The 19378-nt window shown below is 38.2% G+C and overlaps 3 protein-coding genes across 8 annotated transcripts in view; 1 reads left to right on the top strand and 2 right to left on the bottom strand.

Moving 5' to 3' along the window:
• Positions 1-15595, bottom strand: part of LOC109538150 — a 23870-nt gene extending 8275 nt beyond the window's left edge. For 2 of the 6 annotated variants that reach the window (XR_007280471.1, XR_007280470.1), the window contains exons 1-12: positions 15434-15594; positions 13259-14034; positions 12971-13207; positions 12705-12911; positions 5400-5521; positions 4588-4773; positions 3955-4193; positions 3736-3902; positions 3161-3330; positions 2402-2720; positions 2040-2342; positions 1722-1951 (exon numbers count right to left, since the gene is read on the bottom strand). Coding sequence is in view for 1 of the 6 variants with exons in the window: in XM_019905244.2 (XP_019760803.2) it covers positions 2419-2720; positions 3161-3330; positions 3736-3902; positions 3955-4193; positions 4588-4773; positions 5400-5521; positions 12705-12911; positions 12971-13207; positions 13259-14034; positions 15434-15514 (2487 nt within the window). In the remaining 5 variants the exon portion in view is untranslated. The other 4 variants (XR_007280472.1, XR_002172002.2, XR_002172001.2 and 1 more) reach the window with 4 other exon arrangements.
• Positions 7440-12688, top strand: LOC109538149 (helicase POLQ-like). The gene is made up of 17 exons (XM_019905243.2): positions 7440-7602; positions 7683-7763; positions 8409-9389; positions 9451-9900; positions 9950-10155; positions 10210-10355; positions 10404-10528; positions 10595-10707; positions 10774-10988; positions 11048-11291; positions 11347-11461; positions 11514-11671; positions 11723-11818; positions 11879-11977; positions 12027-12215; positions 12273-12407; positions 12467-12688. Exons 1-17 carry the CDS (start codon positions 7554-7556, stop codon positions 12566-12568), a joined length of 3504 nt encoding a protein of 1167 aa, XP_019760802.2. The 5' UTR covers positions 7440-7553; the 3' UTR covers positions 12569-12688.
• On the bottom strand, positions 14077-15394 carry LOC109538151 (mitochondrial import inner membrane translocase subunit TIM50-C). The gene has a single exon (XM_019905246.2). It carries the CDS (start codon positions 15272-15274, stop codon positions 14135-14137), a length of 1140 nt encoding a protein of 379 aa, XP_019760805.2. The 5' UTR covers positions 15275-15394; the 3' UTR covers positions 14077-14134.
• Positions 15596-19378: the final 3783 nt, after the last annotated feature.

Raw genomic sequence — 19378 nt, forward strand, 5'->3', positions numbered from 1 at the left:
ATATAAGAATCTGTCGCGTCAACCTATATTAAATATTGCAAAAAAATATTTCGTAAATATCTGATTTAAATGTAAAATATATATTTTTAAATAATATTTCTTAAATATCTGATCTAAATGTCAAAGAAATATTGTTATAATATTCAAGAATCTGTCGCTTAAACCTATATTAAATATTGCAAAAAATATTACTGTAATGTTTGTGTGCTATCTGGATTAGTGCGGAAATTGAGAGTTTTGAAGAAAATATTTAACGAGCGTTTTTTTGTACTCAAATAAGGTCCCTACCGGCAGGTAAATGGCAGTTTAAATTTAAAAACCCCATTAACAAACGAGTCTTTTTCAGTTACACGCAAATGAAGCAACTTGATAAATACCAAAGCGCAAAAAAATCATTAATTACTTAGGAAAAACCAGCTGAGCGATTAGAACAAAAAAAACGAGCATTCATAAATCAACAAGAAAAATTAACAATAGTTAACTAATAACGGCACTTTTCCAAATATTCATTGTCTAATAAATTTCTGTAGAAAGGCAGGTTCGAAATACCGAACATTTCTTATTCCAAAGACATTAATCTTTGTGTCCTGTTGAATAAAGGGACGATTTTCAGGTGAAAAGCATCGATGTTGACACGGCCTTGGCGACATTCTGCTGAAATTGCCTTCGCCCTTCAATCGATTTGCGAATAAAAGGGCCAATGTTAGCAGGTAATTTATATCCATATGTGCAATGTTACTTTCAACCCTCTTTAGCGTATATTATTACCTAAATCGAATAGTAAGGCGTATATATTTTCCGCATTATTAAGCAAATGTTCATATTTTTAGGACCTGGTAAAACCGGGTGCAAACTTTCCTACTTGTGCAAATGACAAAAGTTAATCTTACTTATCAAAAATTAAATGGAAAGATTACGGTAATTTTCAGAGATAATATTTTTCGAATTTTTATCAAAAAACGTATGGAGTAAAAAAATAATAAAGATATATTTAGGCGCGGGTTTGAAATGCTCCCTTTCTTCACGTGAACGTAATACGAAATTTTGGGAAATTATTACGAAATAAATCGAACACCAAATTAAAAATGTTTGCAACACAAATCCAACAAAAAACGAAGACTAGAAACGCAAAAGTGGCTAGAAAACAATTCTGTTCATTCTAGCGTTCATCCGAGTTTCATTTTTTTTATGTAAAGGCAGGAAGCGCTGAAAGCAACAAAAAAGTCCCCTTGAATTATTTTTAACTCCAAATCAAAATCAATTCCTGGGCTTCAGTCATTTATTGTCTATTTATCAGTTAAAATACGTTTCGGTGTTTGCCACCATCATCAGTTTCTATTTTTACTACTAGCGTTGTTGCTACTTTAAGCCTTGGCATATATTTTGAAGAAAATAAAGAAGAAACACAGTCAGGAAACTATGTACAATTATTTTTAACTGAATCGTTTTTCTAACTAATTTTATTTAATAGAAATATAGATAGCAAAACCGGCTAATACTCAGATAAAACGCAAGTTGATATTAACTGGCTCATCGCGATAAAAAGCTACATTTTATCAAATGCTATTGTTTGCAAAGCATAATTTAACGTCCCAAATAACGCGGATTAACGTCAAGCAAGCAAATAAAATATCCCGACTACCACGCATTGATAAATGCTTAATAAACTAGCTGATCGCTCTTGTTCTATTCCTTAGATTCTATATTCCTTCGCCACTTACCACTTAGCTAAAGTAGAAAAATCTGCTAACACACGCAGAACAATCCAAAGGGGAACGCGATGGTTTGCCCATCCAGATCGACTGCTGTCGATGCCGACACCTGTCCTAAGTGTCCCGAATTGCCTTCTAGGCGAATCTTATTTGCATTTCGCCCAGTTCGGTTTGCTCTTGCCATAGCCGATATTTATAGCGAAATAATGTTGCATGCCCCGCATACAGTTGGTTGGTGCCTGCAAAGTTAACAAAACTACAATTACAGATCTAAACGATAATGAAACTTTCGTCACGTAAACCCGACTTTGGCAAAATTGAACTTACTACAAAAAAGTGACCATCTAGGCAGAGAACAAACCAGAAAGAAACTGTTAATGTTCAATCTAGATCTAAAAACACCTAATTAATCCATCGATCGTTCTGCCTCGTAATCTCTTTAATACAGCAACATATCGATCTCCAGCTCTTCAGCACATCCAGGATTATCTTAGAATTATTCAACGGGAATCGCGTGTCTCCCACTTGTTTCCGTGACACTCATTGGCCCGAACATCCATTTAAAATGCCAGAGCCGAACTACACTTTGAAGATATTCGGGGAAATGGCAACGTTAACACACTACACAAGCTAAATGAAAAACGCCAATTTCCTAAACAAATTTATTAAAAATATCACAAATCCAATACCTAAAATACGCTCAAACTTAATGGCCAGCGTGGATGGTCCTCGTCTGGGCCCTGTCGGCTGCTTTGGTCTTTTCAACAGTCCCCAGCGACTGTCCAAGCCAGATTTTTTGGCCCGGTGCCACATTAAACTTGAAATTAACCGGCCCTTCGAATATTATCACGATGGTAGATCCCATGCGAAACTCGCCGACCAGATCGCCTTTGTGCAAATCTACGGAACTTCCCAAGCAGATCTCCTTGAACTTGTGGGTCTTCTTTTTCTGATTGGTTTGTAAAGTTTTATCGAAAAATACCCGAATTGAACCCACATTGGTAGCTCCTGTAATAAATTACCTCGTTTCAACTGTGAATAGCAAACCTTTCAAACTATAAGTAACACCTTCAAAATTAGATGAAATAGTGCGAAATAATCCTACACTAACTAATGCGTTTTTCGGGTTTTTAGACCGTCCTGACGTTTCGCAAGCACGAGTGGCTTGCATCTTCAGAAGTGGTTTGCTTGAACGCTTACACTGTTCCGATGCGATTCCTCGGGCGCAGTCTGTATTTATGCACCGGTGCATAAATACGGACGGCGGTGCATAAATACGGACTTCTGAAGATGCAAGCCACTCGTGCTTGCGAAACGTCAGGACGGTCTAAAAATCCGAAAAACGCATTGGCTTCAAGGAACGACCTCGAAAGTCTATCCCTTTTGATAATCCTACGCTAGTGTTCAGACAATTCAGCAAAATAGTTGGACATGAAAATTTCACTTACCTACAGCACTGTAGGAAAAGAATCCATGCTCCCACTCGCCCAAATAAACCGCTCTTTCATTGAGCACAAATAATCCAGGCAGCCATTGAGCGATCCGTGGATTGACCGAGAGCAGTTCGCCGGAAAAGTGTCTTCGATGCGTCGGCTTCCATTCGGCTGGCGAATGGAATCTAGAAACATTCAGCTGGTTAATAATGATTCTTCGGGAGCTCGCAGGAGTCGAAGAAGAATAAACCTATTGTTTTGGCCTAAGCAGGGGAGATTTTCTCGAGGTTGACACCTGTTTTCCAACAGACGAAGGGCGCTTCGTAAGGTAAAAGCAATGCAACCTGGGCAGAAGCAATTTTTGGCTCAGGTCATCTGAAATCGGCAAATGTTACCTAGACGGTCTGGAGAAGACCAAAGCAAGCCAATAGAAAATTATCGGAACAGACTTGCTTTAGGATTAGGAGACGCGTATCAGAAAATATCGCCAACAGCCGAAAGTACATAACTGGACCCTCAAACCATTATCGTTATTTAAAAACGAATTTCCTTCTCATTTACGGACTCAATTATTAGTAAGTAATAATTACCTATGATAGTCCCCAGGGGCCAAATAAATCACACATTGATACAATGTATTTCCCTCATGAGGTCGATGCAGCAAATGTTCATGGCTCTGTTTCGAAACCTTTTGGCTAATACTATTGCTTACTTTTTCCCCTAAGAAGTCTTGGACGTAGTACGTAACGCCCTTTACCTAAAATTACAGCTAATAAATTATGTGGTTTCAATTTGATTCACATTCTTACTTGTTCAATGCGCCCGTTATTCACAGTTCCCACACTTAATACTGTTCCATCGCACGGTGATACCAGGGAACTTTTGTAATCAATTGCTCGCACTCCTTCCTTCAACGATCTGGTAAAAAACTCGGTTAAACTAGAATAGTGTTTCAGATCTTCATATTGAGCCTCGGCGAGATTTACACCGAATGTCTTCGAATAGGCTCCGTAGACTATTGGTCTCGCAAACTCCGGTAGTTTTTGGTCTGCAAATATAAAAAAACACATCTTTAACCTTTCTCTGAATATTTACAACTATTTTTGATTGTATCTTCAACTCGAATGGACACTGTTAACAGAACAGACACGTAGTCTGGTGCTCTGTAAAGGAGGTCAAAACGCATTTACGTCAATGTGAACACTTTCTTAGCAATTAGGGCTGCTATTGAGATCGTCATACGCACATAGTAAATGGTGCAAAAATTTATGATTTTATTGACAAAAAAAATACCAGATATCGGTAACAAAATGTGACGTCGAAGCTAATCGAAGGACTTCTAAAATGTACGCGTTTAGTGAAATTACGTGCGCAATTACACATACATATAAGCAAAAACAAATTTTACATTAAATGAATACAGTCTGAATCTATTTGCTTACCAGCTAAATAGCCCCAGCATCTGCTCATAGTCCTCAGTGGTAAGAAGCAGTAGCAATTAATCTCCCACTGTTTCGCCGCAGTGCCCCCTTTTCCTTTTTGCCGGTAAGCACGCCACTGCATTACCGCTATAAGGCATACGCCCAATGGTACAAATCTTTTCAACATTCCTTCCCATTCTGTCCAACCTGAGTTAAAAAATCAATTAGTTTTTATTCCACGATTCTTAACACTAAACACGGAGCAGTACAGAATTGTAATAGGCTGATTTTTTTTTTAGTAAAATGGCCAGATCTTACCATATGCACCGAATGGGTCACATAGAAATATTACAACTAAAACCTCACGCAACAAAAAATCTCATATTCACTACACTTGAATCGATTGCCAGACCTTTTATTAGCAGAATGTACTCTATGTAGAAGAAGTCCTCTCCAGATAGGTCTTGTTTCGCTGCATCCATACCGGACGTGGCACATTGAACTGTTAAAAAGATTCTTTTGTTGCGTTTCGGCGACTTTTATATACGTGCAACGTTATCAAGTTCATGACCCGCTAACGTTATCAGCCTCTAGTGGGAGAGCACATTATTTCCCAGTCAATTAAAGTGATAACAGCCTATTACCCATCGTATTTTGCCAGTTAATTAGAGGTCACATTTTGGCAAAATAATGCCACCAACAGCGTTTTTTCGTCCATTTCAGGCGAATTAATATAAACAGTTTACTCTGTGCTTTCTGCACTGTAAAGGCACCATTCGACTAGACTAGACTGTTACAGAAGAATCGTCCTATAACCGGAAATGCGTGCTTACCAGATGGTTTTTTCTTATCGTTCTGCGTAAATAGATTCCGGTTGAAAGCATAGGGGGTCGCAGAACACTTGACCTTAATGCACGATGATAAGAAATGCTCGTGCCTAAATGGCCTTGATATCCTGAAAAAGAAAATAACACTATCACTCTCAGTACATGACGTGAACGATGTTTTTCGCGTTAATTCCCACGAAGATGCTTGATAACAGTGATGTTACTGCGAAGGGTCACCAGTCAGTGTTAGCAGGCCGTAAACAAATAAGAACATTCAGATTTGTTCGCGATTATTGCCATTCTGAAATGGAAGATATTTTTATTTGACTTATTATGGGATGAAGAACATGCATATTGATATAATTGACCTGGTAATGAAGTAATATCTACATTGAGCCCAACTGTTCGTTATCTAATTGCCAGCGATTTTTTCTGTGAAGATTAGAGAAGCCAGCCACATGCAGCGTGGAGCAATTTTTAATATATTGTTTTAATTATAAAGCCTGGTATTTTTAAATGCCAAAATAATGAGGTTGCAACCTCATATTAATCACTCTAACTTGGCGGCCTCATTTAATTATCCAAGATAAAACATTATCTCCAGTTGGTCAAATTCGCACAATTCAATAATCCATCACAATGAACCAACAATTCTGTTTATTACATTCTTGTGCTATTTACCAATAGAATATTGCAATTTATAGTTCAATAATAAATAATACCGACGACATCCAATAATAATGGGTCATGGAAAGAGCGTGCGGTAAACAGAAATGCGGTGGAAATTGCACAAAAATTATGATTATGAGTACTTTGTATTCCGATGTAAAAACTATGAGCTTAGAAGCTCATAGCTTTCACTATTAGCTACAGGCTTAGCTATTAGAAGCGCCATTGTTCTACAGAATGATCCAAGCTGAGCTACGTTTCAGAATGCTCACCATTGTCAAGAATTTCATTGTATATACTTTCCTGAACTTTTTCTGAAAAAATTGCCAAGGTTTAAAGCAGCAGCAACAACGCTACACATAAAAACTGATGATGGTGGAATAAATGACTGAAACCCAGGAATGAATTTGATTCGGAATTGTCAAGAGTGGACAATTTTTCATAAATCGTTTGTTCGTCTGTTACTTCCTTATTGACTGGCGTGATCGTTATTCCACTTCATTTTATTGCCTTCACTTATCTTTGCCTAATTTTCTCTATGGGATCCTTCAGTGCTTTCTCTGGATCTTCTAATGTCTACTTTTGCGACCCCCTTGAGTACTGATTTGTGCTGTCCGGATGACATTTTATATATTTTTAAATTCAAAATACTTCTTTTACTTAATGTTGTAGTGAACGTGAGAATACACCGGTCCTGCCCTTAACTATTTATATCCTCGCATGTTGATCGCTGATATCTTTAAATGCTTGCGTTTTTTTTTCTTTCGAGAACACAGCTGTTCCAGCTGCTTATATAGCAACTTCGCCTTGGAACAGCTTGGAATAAGACTTTTTTGATGCACAATCAGGGGTTTAAGTGGTTTAAAAGTCGTCGACAAAATGATCCTCCCTACATTTGTAATACACGTAGAAATGAACATTAAAACCAAATTGGTGCTGGATAAGAACTTCAGCATGCGTTACGTCTGGTGTCTTAATTACAGTACTGAAAACAGCTAACGAACGAACTACTCACGGTCTAATCCGGTGTAAAACAATCATTTCCAGGCACTTTTAACAAAAAAACCTCATAAAAAATTTATTTAAAACTACAGGTCACATAACCTTATTTGAAACTGTGCAGAAACACGCAGTGGCTACTAGTCTCTCGATGTATCTTTAAGGATACACAAGAGCAATGAGACATTATATTGAATTTTATTTTTATTAAAATAAAATTAAGGCAGAAAAGCAATAATAACAATCGCATTTGATTAACTGAAATTCTCTTGATTTTTTAAGGCTTTTTTACTGGGATTGTATAAATTAAAAATTAAGACAATTAGTGAATGTATGTTGTATGAGAAAGTGCACCGAGCCATTTCACATTTTTGACAGCAACAACTGTCTCATAACCCCAAAGTTTTCAAATGTTTACGAAAAATAATAGTTAAGTTAAACATTAGTAAAGTTCCATTTAATTATTTGTTAACTTCTCACACACTTAAGAGTATGGATTTTACAAGAAAACCAAGTACACGCCCATCTTTGAAGAATGCCGGTAATTTATTCAATTCAATCATTGCTTCTATATTTTTCACAAAATGTTTTCTATGTCAATTAAATAATTTTAAATTTCAGAGGCAAAAACTTCCCCCCGTGAATTGAAGTATGATAATAAATCTAATGGCAAACGATGGGACCATGGATTTTCTACCAGGAGTAAGTTAAATGTTACTAGACCTTCAAGCGCTGAGTTTTGCGCTTGATTTCCTTAGAAGCAAAATACAGTTGAGTCCGGATATAACGAACTTGAAAAACGTACTAAAACTAGTTTGTTATATCCGGAGTTCGCTATAAGTGAATAATAATATAAAAACACGTGGTGTATTTTATTTCGTTATTTTTACATAGAGTAGTAGATGTTAGTAGGTATGACTAAACAGAACACAAAAAGATAAACAAAATTCAATTTGAAATCGACTTCATAAAGTCTGTAATTTAATTTAATGTAACGCGGCAAAAAACAAGTCACTGCCTGTCTCTCGCTCTCACTAATATAAACAACTCTGCACGATTGGTGTTGCTGAGCGTGGAAGTTCGTTATAAACGGAAAGGGAATATACAACTAAGCTAAAAAGTGATCGTTATATCCGGAAGTTCGTTATACACGGACTTTACTGTACTCTGAATCGCCTGTGGCAATTTCAACTAGGCCTTTTATACAGAAGTATTTTAACTACATTCCTGCATTTGAGTTTTAGTTCTCTTAATATTCTCAGCTGCTTTCTCCAATGTTCACTGTCTACACTACATACAAATATCTAACTAGCTTCGAACACTTCAAAATTGATATATATTTTTAAGCATCATCCAGTGGCTTTGGGTCGTCTGAAAGTTACCACATCGAAGGCTCATCATCGAAAAGAAATCTGCCAACTTCCACTCCTTCTGGGGCACAAGAGAAAAAAATAAAACTTGACAAAGAGCCCCTTGATGTTGGCCCTTCAGCACAGCCGGACAATTTGGATGACCTGGAATTATCAGCAATTCTACAGCAAACTGTTGCAAAGCGACGCAGCAGCGGTTTAACTAAATCGGAATTCGATGCGTTCGCTTTCTTCCTGAATAAAGGATCGAATAACCCGGAAAATAACATGGCCGATACTGGGGAAGACATCTTTTCCCAGTCCTTTAACACCCAAGTGATTAACCAAATAAATGTGGCGATCGACGATGAGGAAAGCAGAAGTTTAATCGAATCTGACGATGATAACATTACTACCAGACGAAAAGCCGCAAATCCCAGTAAAAATATATTTAAACATCCCATTGCAAAACCTTTACCTCTTCAAGCTAAACCGCTTAAAGAAAATTCCGGTGATAGATCGATGCTCTTTACCAGTAAAGCTGCAACGAGTAAATTCATGAAAGAAGTCGACGATTTGTTTGAACAGGTCGAACAGTCAATATGCCTGATGGGAACAAGCGACGAATTAAGGGAAAATTTAATTCCTGATGAACTGTTGGACATTCTGTTTGCTGAAGATCAGTTGAATGCAAACCCGAACATCAACGAGAAGATTGAAGAGTTTAATAAGCCGGTTAACGAAGAAAGCTTTCTAGCGGAAGCCAATTGCAGTCTGGGGACCGTTATCAAGCAAGCCCTACTAAACAATGCCACCAAAATTAATCAACCAAAAAGCGAAATTAGTAACCTGGACTTGAGCCTAAATAGATCAGGAGTGGACGCGCCTGCCAAGTTCAAGCAATTAGGAGACTTCTATGGCCTCCCTGATCACGTTAAAGACTTAGTCAAACAGTATAAGGGAATTGATAAACTATATGGTGAGTTTTCCCGTCGAGGGCCCAAAATCCCTAATAATACCAACAAGTGTGCAATTTTTAGACTGGCAAGAAGAATGTCTGAATATGGCAATAGAAAGTAGATCAAATTTGATTTACGCGCTGCCGACCAGTGGAGGAAAAACCTTGGTGGCTGAGGTGTTAATGTTGCGCGAAATTTTATGCTACCAAAAGAACGTCATCTTCATTCTGCCCTATGTTGCCATCGTTCAAGAAAAAGTGTGGGATTTCTCGCCATTTGGGGTTGCATTGGACTTCTTAGTCGAGGAATATGCATCAAATAAAGGCGTTTACCCTCCACGGAAGCGGCGAAGAAAAAACTCTGTTTATATTGCCACAATAGAAAAAGGACTGGGCTTGCTAAACAGCTTGATAGAGACGGGAAGACTTAGTGAAATCGGCCTAATTGTTATCGATGAGCTTCATCTCATCGGCGAAGAAGGGCGGGGTGCTACTCTCGAAGCTTGTCTGAGCAAGATCATCTTTTTAGCTGGTAAGAATCGTAGCAAATAACAAGAAAAAACTTAATTCTGCCCTCCCAGAAAACATTCAAATCGTCGGAATGAGTGCGACTATTGGGAACATCGAGGATATTTCGAAATTCTTAAACGCGGAAGTCTACAGGAAAAACTTTCGCCCCGTGGAGCTGACCGAATACGTAAAATGTGAAAACCAAATAGCAAAAATCAATTGGGGCTGCAAGGACGAGAACGATTTGCTAATAGACGTGAAAAAACTGGATTTCAAGGTAGATAAAGACCGCTATTTCCGTTAAGAAACACACTTCTAGAGATTCTGGTAGTATTCAGAAGCTGTATCCAAATTGGATCCTGATATGTTAGGCGGATTGGTTCTGCAAGTCGTCCCTAAAGGGTCTTGCCTTGTGTTTTGCCCCTCAAGGACCAACTGCGAAAATGTCGTTCATTTGCTGTGCAAACTGACTAAACCGTAAGTTTATCTTCCGTCCAATTACATTATCAAAACGTTTTTTCTCAGGCATTTAAAGGATTATAAGAAGAATGAAAAGAACGAACTTCTTAAAGCGCTAGAGGAAGATTGTGGGGAACTTTGCCGCGTTCTCAGAACATCAGTGCCATTTGGAATTGCCTACCATCATTCTGGCAAGTTATTATCTGCGCACACATTTCACTTTGGATGCGCTCATCAAGGGGTTTTTTGCTGTTCAGGTCTAACAAGTGAAGAGCGGCGCTTAATCGAAGAAGCCTTTCGAGCTGGCACCATTTCCGTGATTTGTTGCACTTCTACTTTGGCAGCCGGCGTAAATTTACCAGCAAGAAGGGTGAGTTAATAAGATTAATCTGCGTAGGCTCAGAACGTGGGGGTTGGAAACAGTGGGGTTTTTTAGGTAATACTCAGATCACCATATACCGGCAAGGAGTTTATAAATTTGTCAAAATATAAACAAATGGCCGGCCGAGCAGGTCGAGCCGGACTAGGGGAAACTGGAGAAAGCATCATTGTAACGTCCAGTGCGGACTTGCCTAAAGTAAAGAAGTTATTAATGAGCCCCATGACTCAGGCGATGTCAGATTTGCCATCTTCCGAAGGAAAAGGCCTTAGGTGTTAATTAAGCTCTAACACTCCTAGATTTCAGTTCTACAAGGCAAGGTTTTTTGTAGTCAGTTGCTGCTCAGTTGCATAAGTTTAGGCATAGCGAATACGCGATTTCAATTGCAAAAGGTGTCGCGATCAACCCTGATGGCTGTGCAGGAGGATCGGTTGGATGTAAACATAAAAGCGTTGACTGATAGTGTGATTAAGAAGCTTTTTAAATTGGGGGCTCTACAAGAGGGCGACGACCAAGAAAAGTCCAGAAGTGTTGCATCGCAATGCAATGTATCTGTGAAGATGGATACTTCAGTAGTAATTTGAGCGTCTAGCTTGTGGTGTACACCGTTAGTAATAATTCGTTTTTTAGATGGATTTGGAATCTATAAGCCAAGCCAGCAGCAGCAATAAATCAAAAAGAACCCTAGTGCTAACGAGCAATGCAAAGCTAGTTGTTAGCAACTTAGGGAGGGCAGCCATCAAAGGTTTATAGAGCGCCAATGCCTGAGTAAATGTTCTCTATCTAATCTCTTTCAGCTGGCTTGCAATTAACTCGAGCCCACCAGTTGTACGATGACCTCCATCAAGCCCAAAAGAGTTTAGTCTTGCTCAATTGCCTTCATTTGCTTTACCTAGTTACGCCGTACGAAACAGCGAATCAAATAAGGCCCAACATACACGTATATTACGATGTGGTAAGTTTGATGTTTAAATTGATTTTTCTGCAATATTAAACGTGTTTTTAGCTAACGCACCTACACGAGAGAGAAATGCAGACTGCCCGGATACTGGGATTTGACGAAGCATGTATTACAAAAATGGCCACAGGCCAAACTGCAAAGGTACGTGACCTAAAGCCTGATGATAACGTCGAATCTATCCACCCCCTAACCGCTTTTCAGCAAGTTCCGGAAAAGGTTCTTAACAGATTTTACGTTACCCTAATGCTCAATGACCTTTGGAATGAAATGCCAGTCTTCCAGGTGTCCGATAAATATCAGGTAATTTTCAACAATATTATTAGACACTAGCGATAAAATAGTTTTATAGATAAACAGAGGGATTGTGCAAAATCTCATGACGGTTTCCGCCACATTTGCCACCAACGTGGTTAATTTCTGCGTGGAAATGGAAGAATTTTGGGCCTTCTCTCACCTATTAAAAGGACTAAGTCAGAGATTGTCTCATTGTTGCAATCGCGAACTAGTGCCACTCATGGAACTGCCTGCAGTCAAACAGGTACCATAATCAGGACTTTTCCTTTGCAAATGAGATAACGATGTATAATTTGGATAGAGTCGAGCCAAACAGCTGTACAATGCTGGCTACAAGAACCTGCAAAGCATTGCCAAGGCAAAAGTGCACGACTTGATTGAAAATATCGAGTTTATGTCGCGAAGAACTGCTGGACAGCTCATTGCGGCCTCTAAGGTAGTTTTGGGTGCACCGAAAATTCTTAGCCAGACATAACTAATTCCGTTGTTTTGCAGATGTTGTTACTGGAAAAGGTAGAGAATCTTCGCGAAGAAGCAGAAGACGTACTGGACGGCGTTGAAAACCCCAGAGATTTTCTTCATAGAACTCCAAAGTAAATAATGGATGGTTAATAGCAATAGAAAAATTGGTCTTATTCCTTTATATTGTTCACTGTTTTATCAGTATTAGGCAAAATTACAGAATTGAACATTGCGTTTATTATGCAATATTAACAACAAGGGATTTATTTACCTTTTCTTATAAAGGCATGGTTGTAAAGTTAATGATGGAAGCTTTGCTTTATTCCTGCTACTGCTCTCTTTTTTAAAGTCGATGAAATAGAATAAGTTATACGAGAGATCCATCCAAGTCTTCTTAAAGCCGTATTGTTCGCAATTTTTTATAAAAGCGTCCACATCTTCAAAGCGACTCTCTACCTCGGCTATTTTAAGCAAACCTCTAAAAAACAAAAATAATCAGTTTGCATTATTATGGCCTGTAAGAGAAGGCAGCTGTACCCTTTCTTCAGAACTCTATTGGCTTCTAATAAGTATTCCTTTAAGTTGGTGCCCATTAAGGACAGACAAAATACCGCTACATCTACAGAAGAATCATCTAAAGGTACATGTGCCATATCACAGGCAGTTACGAAATCATTGGCTGCGACCAGATCAAAAGAATGCACTTTATGCTCAACGGATTGCGCTAATCTTGCTTCACCGCATCCAAAATCTGCAATTACATTAGTTTTGTTCCTGGAATAATATCAGCATTACCACAGAAATTTCATTTTGACCACTACTCACATTTTAGTGAGGGATTTGATGATTTTATCCAGAGGATTCATCGGCCATCGTTTCAACTGCAGCTTGTAGCCTTCATGGTAGGCCTTAAAGGCTTCCGGATCGCTCCTAAATATTTTTTCCGTTTCCTTCCCAGTTGTGTTGTAAATCTGCTCGTTTAAAAATCTGAATCTTGCAGCTTTCAGTTTTCGCATCATGCGCTGCCTCAACGTCAAATTGGAATCTTCTACTTTTCGCGATTTTTGCGCTTTTTCCAATACAAGTTCCTTCAATTTTTCCAACTGTTTTTTGCGTTTTTTTAACAACTGTGGATGTATAAAGCTATTTTGAGGAGAGTCACTGGATCCAATGTCCTCGTGCAATAAAGGTTCTGTGATGGCACTTTTTATTTTTTTGCTTTTCTTCTTATGTTTCAATATTTTATTAGAGCTCTCAGCTTCAGTGTGTTTAGAGGCGCTCAATTGCTCTAATTCTTGGCTACTGGACTCGGGCACATTGACATGGTTTTTCGAACGTACTTTCCGTTTTCTCATTTTTTTATTTGAAATTTCTATAGAACTGTTCAATGCTACTTTATCATCGGCCAGATGATTCTGCTCGGTAATTTTCTTTTTTATTTCCTTGAGTAGCCTCTCCTTTCCATTTAGTAGATCTGCGTTGTTGAATAACGAGACGGATTTTAGGAGTTTTTTCTTAAGCTTTTTGTCCTTGTTTTTCGAACTGGACTTGCTCACTTTGCCATTGTTTTTGAATTTGCGCATAAAATTGCTGCCGTGGCCCTAAAAAGCATAAGAACGATCATTCTAACTAACTAGAACGACTGAACTGGAAAGGTTTATTCATAATATATTGGGATTGCTACACATTGATCACAAATATTTATAATAATGCACTTAAAAGCCGTTTGACGGAGTCCCCTGGCTGTCCAATTGGCTTATCTCGTGTGTGTTTCTGGTTTTCCATGTATTCCATGCGCTTCTGTTGGAAGGTATTTAGGGGATTCTCGAACTGTTTATAGAACCTTAAAACATCCCTAACATCCTCTATGTCTGTTTCGGCAATTGTTTTAAGGAACGCAGTTAGCTCTACTAGAGTATTGTCATCATCACCGCCCGCCCATCGCTCAAGGGCAAAGTGATTATCTGCATGGAACTTCACTGATTGCGAGTTCCAGTCGACTACAATGACTTTGGTCAAATCTCTGTTCAATTTTTCTAGATTCTTCACATGATGGCCATCGATGAAATGGGTGGAGTCGCGAACCAGCTTGTATGAGATGAGGCCCCTTTGATCTAATGCTTCTATAACCGGGAAAATGGTAATTCCGGGCTCTGCAGTGAAAACCACGATTTCATACAGTCCGGCTAAGTTTTCTAACATGTAGTCTACTCCCGGGCGCTTTTTAAATCGCCAACCTGTTTGGTAGGTCCACTCAGGGTGTGCCAGAACATCGGTGAACTCTAGAACTAACGTGTATGGGGGCTGATAGTAAGGATAAGTGAGTGGGTCGGGCAACAACTTGTCTCTGGAGGGTTGTTGGATAAAGAGTGCAAACTGCTTGATCTGCCGCAGGCCTCGTAAAACGTACTGCTGCCAGATGGGGGAATTTGAATACTCATCAGCAACCGTTTGGCCGTTTTCATCTTCAGGCGGTCTTCCCAACACCAGAATTACGTACGAACCCACGGCAGTTAGTGATAGACCCAAAAATAAAAATGTGTACTTCATGTTTCTGATTGCTGTGGCTCTATCGTCGCTACCCGAGTCTCCATCAGCGATATTGAAGATTTTTTCTTGGCACTGACTTTCAACATTAGTGGTGATAACCGGGGGCGACTTCGTCTCAGACAGGTTAAACGTCCGGGCGGCAAAGTTTGGAACTGGTATTCTTCTGTGGATAGTGGCAGTTTTTGCAAACTGCCTACGATACATTGAAAAGGGCCTAGCGAGTAACTTCCACGACATCCCGGTGACCGTATGGGGTTGCAATCTTAGACTTAATTGTGAAATTATGAACATGAATTTTATGCCATGAATGACAGGAGTTGGCAGTTTTCACATCAGATCTGCACGTTCACTTAGCAACAATCCCTCAATAAACAAGCCGATGGTTGGGCCCAGCAAAGGGAAGTCGCAGGGCTCACATATAAGAGTGATAGTAGGTGAATATGTACATACCTCGTTGAAATTTTGGCACAGTTTTTGAGCGGCACCGGTCACTTCCCAGTCCTTTGAGCCAGATATATTAAATAGAGCCATTATTATTCAGAACTAGATGTTTATAGACACGAACATCTACGGAAAGTTGAGCGTCACTAAGTGAGGTTAGACTGGATAAATTCCAAATATTGTGTTGAAGGGGTGTCGACGTTGCCAATGGTTATTCGCAAAGGTAGCGAGAGGTCCTGATGGATTTGCGATTACGTATTTAAACATAATTTATTTTATTTCTTAATTTCCTCTATGGACCTACTTCATTCACATATTATTAATTGAATTTATGGTATTTTAAGGAATATTTTATTTTATTTTATAGCATTTTTTGAAGTGATAACTTTTTATGGGAGGGTGAACCGATTTTTCTCGGTCACGGCGAGCCGTAAATGCACTTTTTTCTCTTTTTTTTCGACATTTTTCTCTTAGTGCGGGGGCATCTGTAGATCTGATAAACTTTTCAAATACACATTGCGTTATTAAACTGACAGTGATTTTGATTTCTCAATTATTGAGTGTGATATTATTGTGTTTGGTGCCGTTTATTCTGTAACGCTGATAACAATGAATCAACAAATTATCAAGGGAGAAGCTGCAGATACTGCAAATACTAGGTTAAGGGTGCTCATGTACCAAATGCCTATTCGAGTTTCGCCTTCTTTCAAATTTTCAATTAAAGTACGCTCACAATTATACACACTAAAGCAGTTTAAGTGCAAAAAAATGCGGATCGTCCATCAATTTGCACAAAATTGTATTACAAACTTTTGAAAATCATCTTCAAACGCCCGGGTATTTATCATTGCAAATGAGATTGCACATTACCGTGCACTGTTAAATATTGTTTTAAGAACTTACAATCGATGTTGTGCAACAAAATTGTGCCTAAGATCCACTACAATAAAGTTTTTGAAAAACTGTTGGACCTATTTTAAATCGCATCATTGATTGTGGACGCAAATTCGTATCAAGAAAAGATTAAATTAAATTAAATCGTATCGATAGAATCCCGGTACCCATGTCCATTTTATGAAAAACGCTCAAGATTAAGTGCAAATAAAGTGTCACAACTATTATTAATAACTTTATACAACAACAATAACAAGATTAATAATAATTGAATTAAAGAAACGTATGTAAATGGTGTTTCTAATTGAAGATTTTTAAATGTAACATTTTTTAACATTTTTTTTCTTTTTGATCCTCCCGACTCACTCTGTGTGATTCGAGATCAGCTAAGTTATTCAGAGATTTTCTGCTTTTACTCAACTATTGTCCTTCATGAATAAGAAGATATATTGACCTAATCAGTGGCGATATAATTAAGCCGAGTCCATGACAAGTACATTGCATACTGCCCCTGATATATTATGGAGACATTCAATTCGACTCAACTGTTTTCCAACGTCAACCCTCAAAGCAGAAAATTACTTTCATTATTAATGACTTCTCCCAATATTCGGTCATTACTGATGAGGACCGCATCTCTTGCGCTCCTACACCTCTACACGCTCGTGGCTCGTTAGCGAAATGAGTAAGCATTATTTTATTTTTTCGGAAAATACCCCTTTAACTCAATATGGATACTTCTTACTGGTTAGTCATGTGGTGGCATTATTGTTGGAATCATGCTAGAATCGTTAAAGGGTTGAATTAATAATGTTGAACCCCCAATAAATCTTCTAAACTCACAAGTTCCGTAAGTAAGTTGTACAGAAAATTATATTAATTCGAGCGTGAGAGGATCCAAATGTTTTGAAAAAGGTTGTTTGATCGCGAAGTCATATTAGTACGTCCCTCGTATGATCGTTGGGCTAAACAAGGACAAACTGGCTTCCATGGCAACCGCTATACTGATTGCACTCCTTCACACAAACGGTTTAAAATGCTACTCTGCCAGTATGAAGCGCGTGTGCTACGAGGGCTGATTGATAATTTGATGTGTCCTTGGTCAGCCTTTTAAGAGGCAAACGATATAAAACTTAAAGGAACTGATTCTCACTCACATAAACAAAATCTATGTGCGAAATTAAAGCACATTTCGCAAAGTCAAGAACCGTGGCTTCAATTAGAAAACTGAAGGCCAATATTAAAAAAAAAAAATGTAAAAGTACAGCCACGGTCATTTCGCGCTCCAGATCAATAAATTTCACCCCACTTGATTTATAATCCCTCAACTACGAAATAAATTTGAAATATATGGGGTGCGAATTACGGCACATACATCCTGAAGGGATAAAAATCAGAAGCTGCTCGCCGACGGAACATGACCGAGTGCCCGTACAGTGGGATGATATCAAATGTCGTCGTACACGAAAAACCACTAAAGCAGCCTTAAGGCTTACCGAAAAGCAACCTTACGTCTTTAATTGATTGTGTCTAAATTAGCGGCAGAAAGCTAGGTGGAAACAGTTTTAACATCTATCGGACTATTTTCCGAAAAGAACCCCACACAAAATTTTTAACTGTTTTGAGCTGAAAAACATATTTTTACATCCGACCCACGCTAATTTTTCAGATGCGAGCCGACAAGTTTGTAAATCATATTGTCCGTTAGTCGCGCTTCAGCCCTTAAACGCATTTCATGTCGAAATGGAATTAAAGATGGATTATCAAAGTTTATGCAACATAAAGAAAGTCAGAACTTCATTACGGTGACGATGAAATCTTACTGGAGGCAAACTGAATTAACCTTGTTAGTTCAGTTCTACTCATTGCAAATTCAATAAAACATCTATCGCGTAAGGGGGCTGGTTCTCATCAAATTGCTTGCCAAGAGAGCCAACTATTGATATTTCTACTACCGCTTTCTCTATTTCAATTCAATTCTTGTATTATTATTCTTATAATAGGTTTTATCCAAACGTATAATTTAGAAGAGGTTTTATAGAGGGTGATTTACAATCCACAACTTCTAGAGAGTTAGTAAAAACTATAAAAAAATTGTACCAAAAGTTGTTGTGAAAAGCGGCGTTAGTGAAAATTTTGCATCACCCCGTATATTTTTAATGCGGCCACAGTATGGGAAAATGGTTGAATCTTTCACTTCAATCAAAACTGGGAAATACTGTAGGAAATTAATATGTATCAGCGCCCCACCAACGTGTTAGCAAAGGGGACACCATGGTAACGGAAAATATCAACAATAATAACAGCGGAAACAAAAGCGGTTACCATAGTAATGGGGGAATATCAACAAGACGCACTTTAGGCGCAAACAGGGCAAAAACACTCAAATTTTGGAAAACGTGTTAACCAAGCGTGAAAACCATTTAAACACGTTTATTTATGTTAAAGATTGCGATCGTTGGAAAACCGCACAAAGTAAGTAAAATATGCGATTATCTTGAATTAATTTTTCCCTCTAAAAGTGAACTTTTTCCGCCTTGGTTTTAAAAAATCCTCAACATGGGTGGCTCACGGTTGATGACACTTTAGGGGGATCCGAAGAATGGTACATTATTGGATTATTCGCAAAAATTTGGCTACTTTTATGGTCATTCATGATCTAATGGTTTAGAATATTTGATTCATTTATTAAATGAGCCCCTTGTATAAAATGCTGGTTTTCCGTTTGCAAATATTTTCTGAATATTTTTCAGATAATATAATATAGGTAATACACGAAACGCGTGCCAGATCAATATTTAATTTTTATCAATATCCATAGATTTTAATGGAACACCTTGTATATTATTGCAGATTTTAATTCTACTACGTTCAACCGATTCTCAGCTAGAATCATTTGAATCGACTTTCTACAAATTCATTCAAAAGATTAGATAAAAAACTAATTTGATTTAAATTTACTGGTGTTTCGCGTAGTTGATTTCATCATACTTAGAATCGAACTAAAAATAAATTTAATTTCTATAACAGATTGAAGTAGTTGTCTCCAATTTTCTTGAA

The sequence above is a fragment of the Dendroctonus ponderosae genome, unplaced genomic scaffold (assembly GCF_020466585.1).
Source record: "Dendroctonus ponderosae isolate FM_Combo_2020 unplaced genomic scaffold, Dpon_F_20191213v2 Dpon_F_20191213_1, whole genome shotgun sequence".
In the NCBI taxonomy this organism is placed as follows: Eukaryota; Metazoa; Arthropoda; class Insecta; order Coleoptera; family Curculionidae; genus Dendroctonus; species Dendroctonus ponderosae.

Bases quoted from the DNA above. Each gene is read 5' to 3' on its own strand.
- LOC109538149 (XM_019905243.2), top strand. From the start codon at position 7,554: ATGGATTTTACAAGAAAACCAAGTACACGCCCATCTTTGAAGAATGCC. The intron at 7,603-7,682 runs GTAATTTATTCA...TTTAAATTTCAG, and splicing joins CCCATCTTTGAAGAATGCCG to AGGCAAAAACTTCCCCCCGT. The intron at 9,390-9,450 runs GTGAGTTTTCCC...TGCAATTTTTAG, and splicing joins GGGAATTGATAAACTATATG to ACTGGCAAGAAGAATGTCTG.
- LOC109538151 (XM_019905246.2), bottom strand. From the start codon at position 15,274: ATGTTCATAATTTCACAATTAAGTCTAAGATTGCAACCCCATACGGTC.